Source organism: Dreissena polymorpha, chromosome 4, assembly GCF_020536995.1.
Source record: "Dreissena polymorpha isolate Duluth1 chromosome 4, UMN_Dpol_1.0, whole genome shotgun sequence".
In the NCBI taxonomy this organism is placed as follows: domain Eukaryota; kingdom Metazoa; phylum Mollusca; class Bivalvia; order Myida; family Dreissenidae; genus Dreissena; species Dreissena polymorpha.
Genome location: NC_068358.1, coordinates 3,786,929 through 3,807,004, shown reverse-complemented (window position 1 = coordinate 3,807,004; position 20,076 = coordinate 3,786,929). Strand labels below are relative to the sequence as shown.

At 33.1% G+C, this 20,076-nt stretch overlaps 1 protein-coding gene across 5 annotated transcripts in view; it reads right to left on the bottom strand.

Moving 5' to 3' along the window:
* The window catches only part of LOC127879722 (protocadherin beta-18-like), a 118,998-nt gene that overhangs the window by 11,659 nt on the left and 87,263 nt on the right, over nt 1–20,076 (bottom strand). For all 5 annotated transcript variants that reach the window (XM_052426728.1, XM_052426731.1, XM_052426730.1 and 2 more), the window contains 2 exons: nt 16,044–18,170; nt 13,407–14,886 (listed from right to left, as the gene is read on the bottom strand). In XM_052426728.1, the coding sequence (XP_052282688.1) occupies nt 13,407–14,886; nt 16,044–17,314 (2,751 nt within the window). In that variant the 5' untranslated portion in view covers nt 17,315–18,170. The remainder of the gene's footprint in view (nt 1–13,406; nt 14,887–16,043; nt 18,171–20,076) is intronic.

The following is a 20,076-nucleotide window of genomic DNA, read 5'->3' as shown; positions in this document are numbered from 1 at the left end:
CACCCTATTTCAAGACCGAAATCACCCTATTTTTTAAAATCAATGGGTAAAAACCCTATTTCCCAAATAATTATCTGGGGCACTGTATATGGTATAATCCTTAAAAATATTTAAGTGTAGGGTAATTGGTTTTATATGATGCCATTCTCCTCATTGATATCGATACACGGATGCAGTTTCATATTGAATTATGAGATATAGCCTAAAAAGTTCAACAATACAAAAACAACAATGGGCAATAACTCTAATTTAAGAATTTCTTGGGTTATGGTTTTTGTGCATGGCACTTCTCATCATTGATACCAATACAGTCCCATGAAGTTTCATGTTGAAGTCTTGTATTGTATCTGAGATATAGCCCTGAAAAGTTTCATCATAAAACAAAAACAAAGGGCAATAATTCTTATTTAAGAAAGTGAAGGGTTATGGCTCATGTGCATGACACTTCTTCTTATTGATATCTATGCACCCATGAAGTTTTAAGTTGAAATCTTATATTATAAGTTTCTAAGATATAGCCATGAAGTGTTGTGTCAGAGACGGACCTTCTGAGGGAATAACAGACTGACGAACAAAGCAAATTCTATATCCCTCCGCCTTTGACGGGTGATAATTATTGAATGTCTATTAACAGCACAGTTAAAGTTCATGGGAAATCTTTTCAACATAAATTAGCAAAGCCATTATGTCTTACTTTTGGTAAACTAAGCCATTTCAATTTTTAAGTCGCAAGTTGTCAGGTTCAAAGCATGACAATTCAATGAATAATAAATATTATAGTTTCAGCATAATTGAGGCAATTTCAGGAAGAACATTGTGAAAGAAAAACAATTGCTTACCAAAAAACAGAAGTCAACGCCATTGCCGGATGCAAGATATTAAACAGTAAAGCGTTTTCTTCACATTGGTTTGAATAATATTATATGAACCTGAGTAGGGCTGTCACGATACGCCGTGAGCGTACCGCGGTATATCGTGGTACGGCAACACTGTATCGCGGTACGTACCGCGATATTTTACAGAATATGTATCTGTGAAGAAAACAGCAGAATAACAAGTTTTACAAACTTTATTAAACTCAATAATCAGAAAACACTGGTATCATAGTATGACTAGAAACTGTAAAAGAAACTGTAATAAACTTGATAGAAGTAGTCATTGTTATAATGTTATTGTTCGCGTCTTTTTCTAAAATGTCCGCCATGTTGTTTACAATAGCTGTGACTAAGATCTGTGTAAATCGAACGCTTCAAGGGCATGTTCAAAATGCGGAGTCAGCGGGCCCAGTATTGAAAATCCGTAGCGTTCTGACTCTTCCTCGACTTATTCAGAATCTTAAGCTAACATGATTTGGAAGTGCCATGCTTTGAACGATCGATATACTAAAGAAAGAAAATAAGAAATAGAATAAACATCTTTTGGATAATTATGAACTTATTTGCAAAGGAAATCTGTCCCTAATTCCAAAAAAGGTACGGACCCATACATCGCCGTATTTTAAACGTGAAAGTTAAACATCTACAAGTGGAAGCGCTTGCTTGACCTGGATATTAACAGATTATTTATTTAGCCCTTTTGAACCGCTTCTACATTTTTCAAAACGATATATATATCAAAATAATTATGTAATGTATTTATATCTGTGCTAATATAATAATATTAAAAAAACCGGTGCGGCAACGCCGTACCGCGGTGCGATTTTTTTCACGACATGCACCGCGATATACCGGTATACCGGTGAATCGTGACAGCCCTAAACCTGAGTCATCATTTTTTTATTGTTCTACATTCAGAATGACAATCCATTTTGTTCTCTAATTCAGTTTATTTATTTTCTATCATAATCAGTGCTCCAGCTAGAATTTGAAAAGGGCAGAGGGGGGGCTTTTTTGTCAAAAGGGCACTTTCGACACGCAGTATTTCGTCAAATGGGCAATTTGGAGCGCGCTGGCGTTTCTGGAATGCTTCCTGTTGCATGTTAATTTATATGTTATTAATAATTGCTAGATTATATAATACCCATTATTATTAAATCATTATAATATAATGTTTTCAATGGGGAATAAATTAATTACAATGTAATAAGAGATTTATAAATTATCATATTTTTTTTTTAAAGGGCAGGGGGGGGCCCTAGGAAGGGCAGGTCCGAAGGGCAGGGCGGGGCGGCCCCTTCAATTTAGGCCTAGCTGGAGCACTGATAATCAATATACAGAAACAATTAGTTTAAGCTATTACTATAATGATATAAGTTTCTGTGTATTATTGTGTATAGCCAAAACCAATGATTTTAGTTTTAAGTACATGAATTTACCAAGGAAGGCCTAATCTTGATAGGTTAAGTCAAGATTATAACAACAAACAGTTGTATTTTAGCCCATAAAAAAATGACATGAGAAAAGACACTAATGATTCTTACATAATCAAACAAAATTTCATTTATTTAGTTCTTGTTGCAGAAACATATCAACTGTAAATATGATATAACATTTTCAAAAATAAGATTGTTTATTTATTTGTATTTATTAAATAATTGCTTAACACGTTATTTTTAACAAACCACCCAAATAAAAATATATTTTGTATTAATTTGTTTGTCCGTGACCATAACTTGCTTTACACTATATGTTCTTCTTACTTTAAGGATAATTAATGTAGATTAATCACTATTAAATGTTTTTGCACCAATTAACTCAGCCAATTTATTCAAAATAGAGCGCGAGTAAATGGTTATTTAGTGGAGTACATGGTTATTTCAAGCATCACAAATTCTTCAAAAGAAAGTCACCTGGGGTGCAAACAAATGCATTGAGCTAATCTACATTATTTATATATATCAGAATCAAAAATGTCCAGAACGAACTGCATGTTTCAACCCTGGTATATAAATATACCTGAGTAATTTTCCAACTTCAAACATCTACAATCCCCTATGATCAACCAGCATGGATCATTTTATGTCACATTTCATGCTATGGTCATTTCAAGCCTGAACAGAGTTAATGGCCATTTTATGGGGAGTGCCAGTTGCCATCTTTGACTGAGCAAAGACCCTTTATCACCCTCTCAATGACCATAGCAAATGGGCAAACCATGGGGCCCTCATCACCTGTTGAAATGATTTCAATCGCCCAACAATAACTATGGCAACCCTAACAGTGGGACTGGAGGGGATTGCAGATTGAATTGATGGGTACAAGTGACTTTCTGTGTTGAAACCCAAAAGTCAGATAATTTAATCGTTAAAGAGCAAAAGAATCTGAATTGTAACAGGCAAGTTGGTCATATAAACCACTTTGGCATCAAGATTTGCAAATGCTAAAGTAATGCGAAAGTGCCGGTCCATTAATGAAATTTACATGCAGAATGATTCCAACTGCTACCAGCAACTGCCCAACATAATTCACTTTTCCATCGAGATCTGATTGTGAAAAATAAGTTTTATGACAATTGTTTCCTATCTATGCTGGTAATCAAGAACAGTTTCCACGATCACATTACCAGAACTACATTTAGTCCCAGAATTAACAGCCAAGGAATAATACCCAAATGATTATTCTGTTCAGCTTTAATTACTGTCAGTTTTATACTCTGATTGCCCACAATTAAATAGCCATGTATCGGTTTCTAGTTGTTGTGGCTAATTGTAACTGTTTTACAGGATATTTTGGAAAATGGGCCGTGAAACACTTTGGTCCAATCCATTAACGAGACTGATTAATTTCGCTGCTGGGTTTCTAATCAGAAAATCATTAGTAGTCTCGGTCAGTAGGAATGCACCGCAAAACAAAGGGTTGCAAATCTTTTTGGGTCTTTAATGAAATAAATAATGCATAGAAAACAAAAGTTCCCAAATGACCAAACCATATGGATGCTCCTTTGTAGATCAGTAACTATTGAACTCTGTGGCAGCAGTGTAAAGAAGAAGTCAAAGCAGGCCATGGAGTTAATTTAGCTTTGCTGCAAAGATCCTAATTACCGAAATTGGAAATGCATGACAAATTGGTAGAGTAGCAATTTGCCGACACTTGCCCTGTACAAATGGACGCCCCTTTTCACACAATGAGGCAGACACAATGAACATTTTGGTGCACAAATTGACCAATTGTCTTCTAAAAGGCATCCAAGAAATCATGTTTGCCTGTCTGTTTCTCTGAGGACCTTGTTTCTCTGAGGACCATAATATTTCCAAACATTTGCTGCCCATCTTTTAGAAACAGGATTTCAGACAGAAATGTCCTAGCAAACTGATCAAAAAGCAAAGTCGGATCCAGTGTTTTTTGACGGCAATAAGTTATTTCCCATGCTAAGAGAAATTGCTCTCTTCTCCGTCACATCATTATTTAGAATCAACGCCAATTTATAGCAGATTTTAGCAAATATTTACATGGAATCTCTCCCAATTTCGCATTACTAACTGCCCATAAATCACACCGTCAGCTATATTGCACAGCCATAACATTGGATGGTAGTTTTTCCAAGCCAATATGTTCAACTTTTTATAATTTAGTCAACATTTTGGAAGAAATATCTTGACAGATAAACAGACTAGGACCACTCTGGGAATTCAACTCCAGATCTGATGATAGCAGCAAATCAACCAGTATCCAGTGGAAACAGCAATCATCAATAGACCATAGTTAATATTCCAGAGGGATAAAACAAAGATTTGATACACTTCATGCGAAAATGGTTCCTATGCCATATGCCACATACTGCCATCGGATCCCGTGACCATGAGCCAGCGAAATCCCTCAGTCTTATCAGGAGCTTATCTGGTCGATATGAAGGGTACTGATATGAAGTCATGCATTGTTGTCTCATCAGCTGACAGCGTTGCTCCTAACAAGACTGTGTGCTTATTTTGGTTTGGAGCTTATAATGCTGGCCACATGTGACCTTCGATACATTTTCATATATTGCAGCTTATTAAAAAAAATACATAAAATATTTCCATTATAATAAAATTTGCGTTTGATTGAATTAGAAATAAAAAGTAAAATCTTTATTATGGCTGTAAGGATTTTTATAATATATATTCTTTTTTTTTTTTTAAAGAAAAATGTAAAAATGATTAGGTTGCACGAACATCCCAAGGTACAAGATTTCAAGACTAATGATTCTTGGCAAACATGATCTTGCTGATGTCTTTTCAACAGATAAAACTTCATATCTGCCAAATGTTTTTCACGAAAATTTATCAAATCTTTCTGCCTCAATTTACACTAAATAGATGCCCACAAAGTTCTGTCAAATATGTTTCCTTGAATCAAGCACACATTTTTAAGACTGGATGTTACACAAAGATTCCAATCCGTCTACCTTCAAAATAATAAAAAAGACTACAAAAGCTTGAAACTATAATGGCCTTATTTTAATTATTTGGCAAAAAAAGATTATCAAATAGTATTAGTTACCGTTATAATCATAAGATGATTTAAGAACAAATGTTCTGACCAAGTTTCTAAAAGATGGGCAACAAATGTAACCTTTAAAGTTCACAAGCTTTTTCATTACTTTGACCAAGTGATTTGCCCTTTTTCCAGCAACTGAGCTATTTTTATAAAATGTTTGTACCAACATGACACGAACAGTGTTACATTTAATTCAATCTTCCTCTGACCAATTCAGTGTGACGCGCCTCAGGGAAAAACTATCAGCCCCCTATTATGCCATCATTAACATACTTGGAGTCTATTGCAGCGAGTTTTTCTTCTTTTGCCATCTTTCCCTTTGGAACCAAGTCAACACCTAATGCAATTGTCTACAGATTAACATGTTGCAAGTCTTGTGAATCCATTTAAATTACTGATATACCATCACTAGAAAGGAAATGAGAGTGGGTGTGTAAGAAATGGATAATACTAAGTTAAAGAAGAAGTAAAATTAGGCAGATCTTTTATTCTAAATCTTTATTATTGCCTGGATAATGTAAGACCAGTCAATGAAGCACAGCTGGAAAAAAAGGAACCAATCAACACTTAATCTCCCATTTTGTAGGGATAAAAACACATTGATGCTTAAGATGGAATTGCATTCAACACTTTAAATATGGAAAATGTAATTTAACATGAACTTGGGAGTGAACTGTCTGGCTCTCATGTTACAGCAGACATTTTTTCCATGTAGCATTTGAACTAGAGGTATGTGAGGACAACAGTCAATAAACTACAAAACCATCATGCAATGTACTCCTTGTGAAGAATTCAGTTCACTTCAAGAATGACAGAATCTTTGACAGTTGTATTACAAAGATGTTCTCTGTTGGAGAAAAAAAATCAATGGATAGCATTTAAAGCAAAATGAACATTCAATGCATGGTACAAAAAACTTTAGTCAATAATGAAAACATAATTTCTCTCCGAAGTACAAAGATTCTTTAAGAAAATCAAAAGACTGTTAAATACTGCAAAAGAAGAAAGTCTGAAACATGCAATCAATCTAAGACACAATCCCGCTAGTGAGATTATGACAATTGTACTATGAAGATGAAAAAAGACAATCAGCTAAACAAATTATTTTATTGAAAAACTGTGTTTGGTCACGCTTCAACATTTTTGTGTTTTAAAATAAAGACCCCTTTCATTTATTGCAGCTACATTTGTGTAAGAATTTGACTTATTTCATGAAGCAGCTCTCATTAAGCGTTTTCTAAAAAAAAATATATATATTAAGCAAATAAATTATAAGGCATTAAAAATGTTCATCCTTATATTACTCATGACATCAATACAATATTAGTTACATGTAGTTTAATTGCATCGAGTTTTAAATTAATCAATATTGAACTTATTGACAGCAGTAGCTGAACATTGAGTTTATTGGAGGCCTTAGGCTCAGTTTTGAAAATAAAAGTTGTTAAGTTACTTCCTTATTTGTTGCACAAACAGTCAAGTTTGTATCCAATAAGAAAGTGTTCACTCGAGTTTGAATAATTTATGTATTTAATTAATATGATGGAAAAATGCTTGCATTTAAATATTTCATTTAACAAAGAATAAAAACATAGTAAATCCGACACTTTAAGATACTGATATCATGTTAGCAAAGATAATTGACTCTTAGATTATTATTAGTTAAGGACTGAATTGGCCAGTTAACTATGCATTTTTTACTGTAATCGTAAACAAAAACATGTGTTTGTGTAATCCAATCAATTTACCCTCGGAAAAACAACTGAAGGGGTGGCTTCAGATTTTAAAATTTCTACTGGCTACTTCCTTTACACACACTTTCCAAACTTACACCCATTAAGGTTATGGTAAATATTTAAAATGTGGAGAGAATCAGGCCAGTAGCTTGCTGGGTGCTGTAACTGTTTAGACATCAAATACAAGTATTATTTTTTCTTTAAAAAAATCTTTGTCAACATTTAAAGTTGTTTTTTTGTATTATAATGCACCAACAAAAAAACAACACATTCATTAACATAACAATTTTAAAAGTCTCAAACAAATGATCTGGACTCAATTTTTAATTACACAAACAGCAAGGTTTTAAATCCACAAAATCTTCAGATGGGAAACCATTTAAAAACTAAGTTCCCAGAACTATAATCCAGGATATGAAGTTAATGACATGGATTAAGTGAGCATTATAGAGATCAAAACTACTTTCTGATACTGAAATACCAATCTTTGAGCAAGATGTATGCTTTTCTGGAGCTCAATGTAAATTAAATTGTGGGAAAAGGGAGCGGGATATTCAAGAATTTCACATATGCGATACATAAAATGACAACAAAGTGCAATTAGAGAACCAAGTAGTATCATGTGAATGTCACATGCCGAGCTTTTGAAAGGAATAATTTATTAAACAAATAGAGAGGGAGACATGGGCTTGCTTCCTATATGCAGGTCTTAATCGCAGATTCTCATGCAAACAGCATTGTTTGCTAACAAAAATGACGAACTTATGTACATGTACTTCTTGCAGTTATGCAACATCAATCAACATTCTAACTGACTCAATGTTTCATTAGTCTGATATTTAGTACTAAAAGAAATCTGTGGTAGCTACTTTTAATTAAGAGTTTTACAGAGTTGCTAATGAACCAAAACGCTTTGTGTATTCTTTTTTTACAGAAGTTGTAACATCACTACAACATTTGTATCAGAAGAGAGACAGTTACCTAAATTAAACAAAAGCTTTATAAGAAAACACGCAAGCAAATAAAAGAAAAAAAACTTAAAGGATTGCTTTCACTACCAGCCACTTTCATAATTACGACTACATTTTATATGGTCAATGTTCAACCAAGTGGGGGACATTCGATTCTAAAATGTTTGACATTTAAAATTTGGCTCCTTTGCGCCATTAATCATTAAAGTCTATGAATATGAGCTCTTATCGTTTAATGCTGAAAACATAATGAGCATGGGACATTTATTTATTTTGGAAATCAAAAAACGTTCGAATTTCATTGTCCATCTATGTGTTAATCTTGAAGCCATCCTAAAAGTTGAAAGGCATATAATTATGTGACTCCATATCTCTATAATTTATCTACTATTCAAAGGAATCATTCTGTTCCAATTCAGTGCGAAATTTAACAAAAAGGCTAGTGTACAATTGAGCTGAATTAAGTTTTTAATTCTTCTATGATCAATTTAAATACATAACAGAGTATTGATGGCTATTAAAATCCTTTCAAACGTACATGATTCATGTTTATTTCACGTCAGCGTATAACAATTGTAGTGGCTGTTGATGACCAATTAAAACCAACTTGATAATGCCATAAATTGATCATTATCCCACAAACAAGCAATTTACCCCAAAAGAAAATACAATCTAATTATACCCATAATTAAAAGCAAATTCAGAACAAAACAGCTGGACTTTCCTAAAAAATATATAGAGAATAATAGGTTGGTGATGTGGATGGCGAATCATGTTATGTGGCAAGCCGGATGAATTTTTGGCTCACCCGATAAGATCCTCCAAAAAGCCAGATAACCATTCTCCACCCACTTCACCAACCTATTATTCTATTTATACTGTCACATTTACAACATTCGTTGAAATGTTTCTAAAATATCTAGTTTTAGAGTATTTTGTGTTTAAATATTTTATTTAATATGGGAAAACCCACGCGCGAACAAAAACATTGTGACGTCAAGTCATGCAAAGCGCTTAGGCTAGCTTCCATCTTGTTAAACAACACAGAAATTGAGTTAATCGTTATTAATTCAATATACAAAGACGAAATTATACTGTTTAAAAAAATGTTCAAACAAACAGTACTTGACATGTATTTGGTATTTTTTTAATAGAAAAAAAGTATATTTAATTAATAGAAAATAATAAAGGCATGCGCATGGGCCTCCGGAGAGCAACTGACAGATATTCAAGGTCACATGGTCAACAAGCCTAATATCTTTTGGGATATTAGGTCACCTGGTTATCGGGCTGATTTAAAGGCATGTGACAGGATAAATTAAAATATTAATTACTCTTTGACTTCCCATTCAAAGCCTTTACAGGAAAGTTTCACAAAAGTTGAGCCATTAAAGGAATAAAAAAAAAAGTTGTTCTTTTATTAAAAACATATCTTGATTTAAAAATTAAAATTATTTAGAATTCTCTCTTTCAATATAATAAAGGTCCAAAAGTCTGAGAATCCTAAAAAGGTTCAGTATTTTTTAAATATTTATAAAAATATGTCATGCTGTTGTATTTTGTAACCAAGGTTAGGTTGGTAGGTATTGGTTACATTCATTTAAACTTTCACCATTATAAACATTGTAAATTGGGTAAAAATAAAAAAGTATTGTTTATGTAATTTATTTACATGTTTACACATTTATTGATTAGCTCTGTCATCACAGGGCAAAAAACATAAATAATTTTAATTGCATTACAAAAGTTAACACTTGATTGAGTATTAATGAAACACCACACAGTTTTTATACAAGTCTAAAATACATTTCTCTTTAGCATACTATCAATTTAGTGCCAAGCACTAAGATTTTCTTCATGAAATATTTTTCGAACGAAATTTTAAATGTGAATTTGAAAACAAATATGGTGACGCAATTCCCAAAACGCCTTTTGAAATTATATTTCCATGGAAGTAACAATTTGTACAGAGAAAATATTTTCTAACTAACACACACCATGTATTTGTAAGGAAACTAAAAGCTGGTGAAGACTTTATTAAAATATTTGAAGTTTTAAATATGAATTTAATATATTAGCTACCTGTATTAAGACACAGGCATAATTGCAATAATAAAATATTCTGCATATATATAAATGAATTAAAATATAAATGTCTGCAAGTGTTATGTTTATACAGTTTTTCATGCAAAAATTGTTAACATGATATATTTATAATCCATTAATTATAGGAATCTTCCACGTTTTCTTTAGTGTTTAAAATTAATATACGTAATAAGAGGGAAAAGAAAGAGAACAACAATACTATTCATTAAGAAATTATAATTGCCACAAACAAAAACAATGAAATTTGAGATCTTAAGATAGCACTTTTCAATAAATCCTAAATCACTCCCAAAAATTCCCATGAAAACTTTCTCAATGTTTATTGACTTAGTAGCAAGTTCCAGAGCATTTTCAGTCTCAGGCCTATGGGAAATAAAGACTATCATGTATGTTATCATAGCTCAGTGTATATCTCTAGGTCTGGAAGGAATTTTCAGACTATTTTTCTAACCCCATACAAGTGAAACTTAGCCGCCCAATGGTGGGTGAAAAAAAACGCATTACTGTCAATATTTTTGTTTTCATTTCTCTTTTTTGAGAACAAAATCGCTTGACATTTGTGTCTTACTTTCTTTAACTAAAGAATTAATGCTGCTGATATTCTCATTTCGAACATTTAAGGAGTATTAAGCATTTTTTCATAGTTCTGTTTGTAGATTATATTTGGATAACAGATTCTACAACAATATTTTGTTAAGGATTATACAGTACATAACTGAATGAATATTTTCACATGGCGATAATGATTCATATATTTCAGCACACAAAAATGTGGTCAGCAAATATTATTATTTTACATCTGTCAATAATTGAATATTTAAATATTTGTTACCGCTCTTTTTGTACTGTTTTTGACCACCAAATAAAATGAAAAATACAAAATGACATGTTCAGAAATATTATACAATCATGTTGATATTTTTTGTTATAGACGAAACACATTTGGCACATCTATAATGAAACTCTAATAATAATTTTTTAGTGAATGTTACTCCTTCTTCAAATCAGCCAGTAATCGTAAGTTCACTTTAACATAAACTTGCGCTTTTTAAAAAATATTTTAATCTGTAGATATGAACTCGTACATAAGCTTCATTTACTTTAAACTGTGCACACTATTGTGTCATATACATAATTAAAATATATTTGTCTGTATTATTAAACCCAAACAATCCAAAACTTATCAAAATCAAAAGATTATATTTGCTTGTATATCTGTGATTATTTTAATCATTTTCAATAGCAAATAAGTGAACCCATCAATGTGTTGAAATCCAACTGTTGTTAACACCTATATGTTTCAACATTTCCTCTGTGTAAGTCTTTAATGTGGGAAATCTGCAGGACTATTCTTCAATGGCACAACATGCTGTCAACACCCTCACCAATCAACCAGTTCAGTGTTACAAAATATTGTGGGTAAAGTCCTTAGCCAGATAACCAGGTTTTAGCCCCAGTCCCAGCTGTGAATGTCCCTAACACCCTTATTGCCCGATACAGTGGCTTAGACAGACTCCTATACTTATTCAGTGAGGGGCGTTACACAAGCGAAGGTAAAAAGATAATAGGTAATTTTCAAAGGGGGGGAAGGGGGATAGTGGGTTATTGCATAATGTCCTGCAACTCTAATTAGGGGAATATCATTGGTTAGTAATAATGATGATTGTGGAAGGGTTCCCTATGGTTTGTAATAAATCATTAGTGCAGCTATGTGTTAGGATAACACGAAATGGTGCCATGATGTTTTGACACATGAAAAAGAGTCTGTGGACAATCTTAGTCTCAGAAGAGTGGCATGTGCAGAAAAAACACTGAACAATTAGCACTAATTATGATCAATATGAGTAGTAGGTCTACTAAGTTGATACAGAAACAATGCACTCTCATAAAATCAGCAAAACATCTTGAAAGCTTGTTTGTACATTCGTTTCGTGATTGACACGTATTAAGATACATTCATTACAGTATGCTATAGAATTGATGTGATCCCACTAGCAACACCATCTTATTCAATGCTAGTTAACAATTATGTTAAATGTTTTCTGTAAGATGTATATAAATTTCATAATGAAAAAGTTACTTTTACCAATAGTCCACTCAAATATATGGACATTTAAATTACAAAGAGGAAGCACAGCCAAAAAAGAAACATAAAACCAACAGAAATGAATGAAAAAGGAAGAAAACACAACACCAGGTTATGACATTTGAAATTTATATAATTTATCATAAGGAGTAAGTTAAATATATGTACAAAACAAAAGCACATCAATAATTCACATTTTATGAAAGACAGACGGTATAATTTCATGGACTGTAGAAGAATGAGTATTTCAGACAATTATGTTCAGGTCACACAATAAATGCCTTCTTTTAATGCTGTATTTGACTGGTTTCCAATTTTCTAATCCACAGAAAACAACCGGTGAGCCCAGTCTAATCACCCCAGGGATACATAGATAATTACAGAGAATTATAACAGCATATTTAAAATCTAGAAAACAAATCCCAGATGTAGAAAATGTTGCAAATATAACAAATGAGAAATGTGTGGTAAAGGTTATGGATGATAAAATAAATATCATGTTGAAAACTGTTCCAATTGTGTATGTGTGATTTCCAATTATTTGGCTGTAAAGACATGTTAATATTTGTTTCTCGCTTTCTTGGAACATAAGACAGTCCGACTAATCCTTATTAACAGCAATTTATTCTAATTTTCATATTTTCATTTCCATCCCATAAAACCACATAATCACCTGCTTTTAATTACCATACCTTTCATGTTTTCGTTTTACTTTCTTCAAACTGATACTAAGAAAAACAAGTTGAGATCAAAAGAAAAAAACTTTCAAAAGTTACATGCATTATTTTATTAAATTCATCATGTGGGTAATTTAGAATTGACACATAAATTTTTCATGTACTCTGCAACATATAATTAGTGTTTTCTGACCTCAAACTACAATAAGTCAACCATTGTGATTCCTAAATGGGTAATTTATTTTTCAAGTCAAGATTAATGTAATTTTTTCGCATTAAAAATCAATCTGAATAAAAGAGCACTTATGTTGCCATAATCTGTCACAAACCGAGCGTTTTTAAAGGGATCAAATAACCCTTTTTACTCTATACATGCTAGGGGAATCAGGTATAAACACCACTACTGTATTACTCACTTTGTAATGTCTATGCCCGTTCTCCAACGCACTTTTTTGTATGAGGTCATCGTCTGAAAACACATCATCTTCTAGCGAGAAGCTTACTTCCTTCTTCTTCTTTTCAATCAAACTATCCTCGGAGGGCAACGAAAACACTGTTATACTTCCATCGAACACTTGTCGCCCATTTATGTCCGGATCCACAGTAATTTGATTATTATTCTTCATCTGTTGCTCCAACTTGCGTTCACGGTCGATTTTTCGTATAACGCATATCACAGCCACGAGTCCCACCGACAACACAACTGTCACAACCCCCACAATTATTGCAATGAGGACGTTTTTGTTACTCAGCAAATCTGTTTGAGCTGCAGCCATTGTCGCGTTTTCAGAAGTAATCATGATATACATGACTGTTTCTGCAACTTGTGGCTTAGGCTGTCCATAATCGGACACAAACAATTCCAGTCTAAATATTTTCCCAACGTCTGCAGGCTGCAATGGACCAGTTATCTGAATTTCTCCTGTGTTTGGGTTGATCTGGAACAAATTGGAATCATTTCTTCCTTCGATGCTGAATCTTAGTTTACTGTTCCCTGTGTTGATTTCATCCCCATCTTTTGCCATGACCCTACTAACTATATGCCAAGCTTGAACAGAATGTGGAACATACATAGTGTTATTTCCAAGTTTCGGGAAGGAAATTTCTGGAGCGTGATCGTTTGCATCTGATACTTTCACGACCACACTTCCAGTATTACTCAAAGGACTGCTACCTTTGTCTGTTGCGATGACCTTGAAATCGTAGCGACTGATCTCCTCCCTGTCAAGGTCATGATTTGTTTTAATTTTGCCATCGGCAAACACTACGAAAGGAACCTTTCCTTCAAAGTCCGGATGCATCTTGAATTCAACCTGAGCATTCATGCCTAGGTCCTTATCTATGGCAGTCACCCTGCCAACATCAGCGTTGGCCAGCAAGTTTTCTAAAACGTAGAACTCAAAAGGCATCTGCGTAAAATTTGGTCTTTCATCGTTGACATCAGTAATCTGAAGACTGATTGTAGCAGTTCCGGTCCTCTGGGGAGTGCCGCGATCTTTTGCATAGATTTGGAAGAGAAAGGACGACTTTATTTCGCGATCCAATGGCTTTCCAACTCTCAGTACACCCGTATTTTCCCTCTTAGCAGATCTTTCTATATAGAAAACATCTTTAAACCCATCAGCAACTTCAAAATCAACCAATGAGTTATTTCCTGCATCTTCATCACTGGCACTTACTTCAAGTATTGAGACTCCCACAGATGTGTCTTCTCGGACATTGGTTGAATAAAACTGTTCTGTAAATTTGGGCGTCTGATCATTTATGTCGAGGATGTTTATCGTGAAGGACGCGGAGGTCGAGAGGGGACGAGCCCCGTTGTCCTGGCAGTGGATTGTCACATTCTGGGAGTGGGAGCGCTCGTAGTCTAGCTGGCGGCTAACAAACACCTTGTAGCTGAAAAAATAAGAGCATAAAAAGGTGTTAGGAATTCGTGGCAGTAAGGTCAAGTCAGGTAAAATGAACACAAACTATTTTTCATTGATTTTATTTATTTTTTTTAGTTTAACTCAAACATTAATAGAAACATTATTCTTTCTTTTTCATGTGCTATGAAATTTAATTCTTTTTCATGTGCCTAAAAATTTAATTAATTTAGCACTGCTATATTTTCATTAATAAGCTTTCACCCATTTCATGGTGAACACAAATTTAAGCAGCAATGTCAAAACAATTATGCTGAACTTAAACTTGAAGTAAATTAATTTGGTTTAAACAATATTTATTTCACGGATCATGATAGAACCGAAATTTTAGGCATTTAATAATAATGAACAAATGACACATTTCACAACACTCACGCAATATTAATTATTATTATATAATACAAAATATGTTACAAAGAAACAGATCAAAACCCAGCCCTAATATACACTTACAAAACTTTCTGGAGTATTTATATTACTTGTCAGAATGATGGACCCTGTTTTTGCACGAAATGGCACCTTTTAATCCTTTAGGGGTTTGTGCAAAATTAGAATCATTATTTTTTTGAATAAAAATTATTTTTAAGACAAGTACTAATTGATTTTGTAAACAATAGTCTGACAATATCCACAACATATTTAATTGTAGATTTTGGATTTAGATTTAGTCACATAAATTGTATCCATTTCTTCGAAGTTGAACTCAAAATATAATTAAATTGAATAACAATCACCAATTATATTTTATTTTTACTTCTATCACATAAACACACTAAGGGTACTTTAAAAGTAATTAAAGCACGCCTTAGATAATAATTAAAGGTATCTTGTGTTATATTTCAAATGTGTTGCAAGTTTGAAAGAAAATCATTATATTATAAGTTATATGTGAATTTCATTATTAATATTGTGGAAAATACTAAACAAATTCCAACTAAAACTGCTTGAGAATTATATGTGAATGTGTAAAAAAAAATATTCAGATATTTCAACCTTAATACCTGAAGTAAAAGTAGTCGAATTACAAAATGCATGAGCTTTATGTGTTAACAAACTGAAACAATACAAAGTGAATTTAATCCACTGCAACTTCATTTCCATAAAATATTGATAAAAATTAATGAGTACCTGCTCATGTCAATTCTCTGGATGTCAAAGTCTGATGCCACGATGATGCAAGTTGCAATGGATTGCTGTCCAACGTCATGATCCACAACAACCACAAACGCCACCACGTTCCCGATGCTCGCGTTCTCTGGAACTTCCGCTGTATCCTTCTGTGACAGAAGCTTGATCTGGATCACTGGAGGATTATTGCCGCTGTTTTGAACAGTCACGCGAACGATGGCTTGGGTAGATAACGATTGGCCGTCTATAGGATTATCGTAGGCTTCGACTATGATGAAAAATATTTTTCCTGGAGAGAACACCAGTTGCTGCTTCAAGCTGATTTCTCCCGTTGAATCGTTTATTTGGAAGTTAGTGAATATTTCTGCAGACTGATGGCTGCTCAGTTTGTACTTAATCAACCCATTGTCCAGAGAATCAGGGTCAGTTGCATTCATTTTTATTATCACAGTATTAATTGTTGATTGGTCATTCACAGTACAGTTGTATGTCTGGGCACTAAAAGAAGGTGCATTGTCATTTATATCGGAAACTCTCAGGGTGACGCTCAGTTTTCCCTGCCGAGGGGGTTCATCACCATCTTCTGCTATGATATCAAAGGTGTAAGTATCTTTAGTTTCACGATCCAGTCCTTTAATGACAAACAATCTCACCACAGAGCTGCCATCTAAATGCTTCACAAAGTTAATAGAAAAAGGAAGGTCCTCCCCGGCTGTTTTCGGTTTCATCTGGTATTGCTTCAGCGAAAACTCTGCGCTAGTGTCTTTGTCTCTTGCTCCAGCGATTTCAATGGACTTACCAATTAAGACCGATTCTGATATGGAGATAGTCAACGACTGTCGTGAAAACGCAGGAGAGTGGTCATTCACATCATTAATAAAGATGTGAATTTTCAAAATGTGGAAAAAGCTGCCCAGAGTTGACTTTGCCACAATCTGAAGTTCGAGCATGCAGACTTCAGAGAATTCGCAGATCACTTCTCGATCAATGATGCCGTTGGTGTAAAGATTGCTGTTCTTTTCGTCCACGCGAAAGAAGCGGGAATATTCTGTTTCAGTGGTGAAAAATGTCAATGATGCTGAACTACTTCCTCCAATGGCACTAAACAAATTCGAATTATTCATGACGTTTCCGATTAGCGTTGAGTTGGGAAGCTCTTCATTTATATGATATGTAACGTCTTGAGCGCAGACAAGAACAATACATGCTGACATAAACACAAAGTTCACCATTGTATTCCATTTAGAACCCATTGTTTTAGTTTCCTGCATTATCCCTATTGATAAAATTCAAAATTTCATATTATTGTCAATATAATTTAAATCCACTCTCTTCAGTATAAATGCTTTCAATTGCAACAAATTACTTCATAACTGTTAATACACCAGCATCCTTTCCATAAGCTTATCCAATAATTCCCTATCTACAGTCCATTGCATTAGATGTATACATATAAATAAACTTCAATAATTTTGTTTTTGAATGTACAAGTTCCTTCTAATGCTACGCCAATTTAAATCCTTTGCTCCTAAGCACTCAACTTTGAATATTCCGCTTCACCACTATTCAAATAAAAGCAGTCTTTTCTCTTTGCTCCCTCTTTAATACTCCAATAGCAGCATAGATCTAGCAATCCACTTGAGTCCCACACCATTCAAGCTCTGTGCTCAACACTGGTGAGTGTAATACCCGATAGCTTATTTATCCTTATCGCTTTGCCCATTCACAAGTTACAGTCCAATGCATTCACAGACTCATAAAATTATTTAACAAGTGTACAGGAAATTTCTCAGTCTATTTAATTTCAACTTGCACATATATCAAATCTCAATTAAGGTTGTACTTCTCTAATTATGACACCCTTTATTTTTACAATGCTATAACTATGCATGTAATTTTCTTTACTCCACTGATCACTATCTTTTCAGTACTGCTCCCATTTGGTTCAATGAGAGAAGCAGGGGATTCTAGCACCTTTCTCTACCACTGTCTCTCACATAGTGGTTGTTGATCTTCAAACTAGATGACTTTGCCAGTTAATTTTTCCCTGGGGGCTTTTAGCTGTCTTTTGGGTCCTTTATTATATGCTCTTTACCTCCCTCTATCTGTCTATTTTCTTGCCCTGGGCTGAAAACACATAAATTAAAAAGTTTTAACCATAAATTTAAATACTTCATGGTAAAGTTTATCAAATGTTAATCTAAGGCACATGTTTGTAATTAATTGTACTATCTTGTAATGCTGTCATTAATCATAGACAAAGAGTCATTGGTCATTCGTCTCTTTTCTTTCCTGTAAACAAGAAGGAATAATTGATGTTAAGAAGTCTGCCACTTCTACTGGCTATTAAAATAATAGATTAATGATAAATACCACATGCAAGAGAAAGGAAATTTTAAAAGTAATTTCCAGATATCTGTATTTTTAAGTTAAAATTAAAATTTTAAAATGAAATACATTAATTTGTTTGATACCATACATCTATAACATGCAATAATATTTTCCTAAATAAACTGCATATAATTTAAATATAATTGTATTTCTATTTGTAAATTTTAAAAAATCCATACATTGTGTTATAACAAAGTTTTAAAGAAATTAAACACTTGAAACAGAGTTTAACTTCTAATAATTGACATTTATACATAACTATTAGAGCTGCTCAAAAGTGACAATTTAAACCCTGTAAGATTTAACTGTTTACAGCATCCAAAACTTTGTACAATCATCACTTTCACAAAACTGCTTAATTTTGCAGATGTGTTTATTATGTTAAAGTATTTAAGTCTGTATATGGTATTTAATAATATCGATAATATAAAATCAGTGCCTTTTTTATAGAAAATCAGCAAAGTGAATGCAAAATATAAGGCAAAAGTTCTATATAACTTACGTCATTATTCATTACCCCTGAGTACTAATTGTCTCACAAATTCAAGACCTAGGCTAAAATCTGTCACCAAAAACTGTTATCTTATCCATCAATCCTTTGATGTGATGCCATCTTGAAAGGCAGAAGGTGTTCATATTGACAGAATGGAGGATATATGGTGTGAAAAGGAAACAAAATTCAAGTAAAACATGTACTTACATTATCATCTTATATATTAGCCCACACAATTTTAAAGCCATTTTTTGCATTTTCGTTTTAATAAATCATATTTAAAAAATGACTTGACTTTTTTACCTTTCTTTTCATTTCACTTTTTAAACTAAATCATTGTAATTCTGAAGCACCACCAAAAAATTATGATGAATTTAAAAATCAATTATTATAATAAAAATTGATGAAATTACAAGCTTTGTTGTTTCACTTTCATCATTAAATATTATGTCTATGTATTAACTAAATCAAGCATAAATCATTACCCTTAAGAAGGTAAGATATTCAACAAAAATCATTTTCTACTTGTCAAACTTTCCTACCAAATATTCAATAAAACCATCACATCTGACACTTACAAACTTTGATAACTTTTTCCTAGCCTTAATCTCAAGAACTGACAATTTTTATCACTCCAGAACATGAATTACATTTTAATAATGAATAAACTTTTCTCTCTCAAATATGCTGCAATGCAAAAATCACATTATTTTTTCACAGGGGCCTTTATGCTACAAAAGTGTGAGAACATTTGACACTTGAGTTCTCTGGCTATTTTCGAGTATTTCTTGTTTGTCTGCTAAATTTAAAGTCATTACGACACCTTGTTAAGAAATACACACTTCATTTCACACTTAGCAAGCAGTTCATTCAGCTCCAATCGGCATCAATTAAATAGAGCACACACAACTAAGTTTTTTATTTACCTGCCAACTATGTTTGATAAATCCGTGTATTGAATTTGAAAGTCATGTTTTTCATGTCCTTACCAAATGCATTCTGTTGCAGAAAGTCTCTTTCAACTCTTAACAAAAAATTAATGCTGCAGGTATATGTTAAAATTCAAGTAAACAACTTAAAGATTTAAGTACAAGGTATAAAAAAAATAATACCAGCATAACAGAAGAAGTTGTTAATCTAATTTGTTAA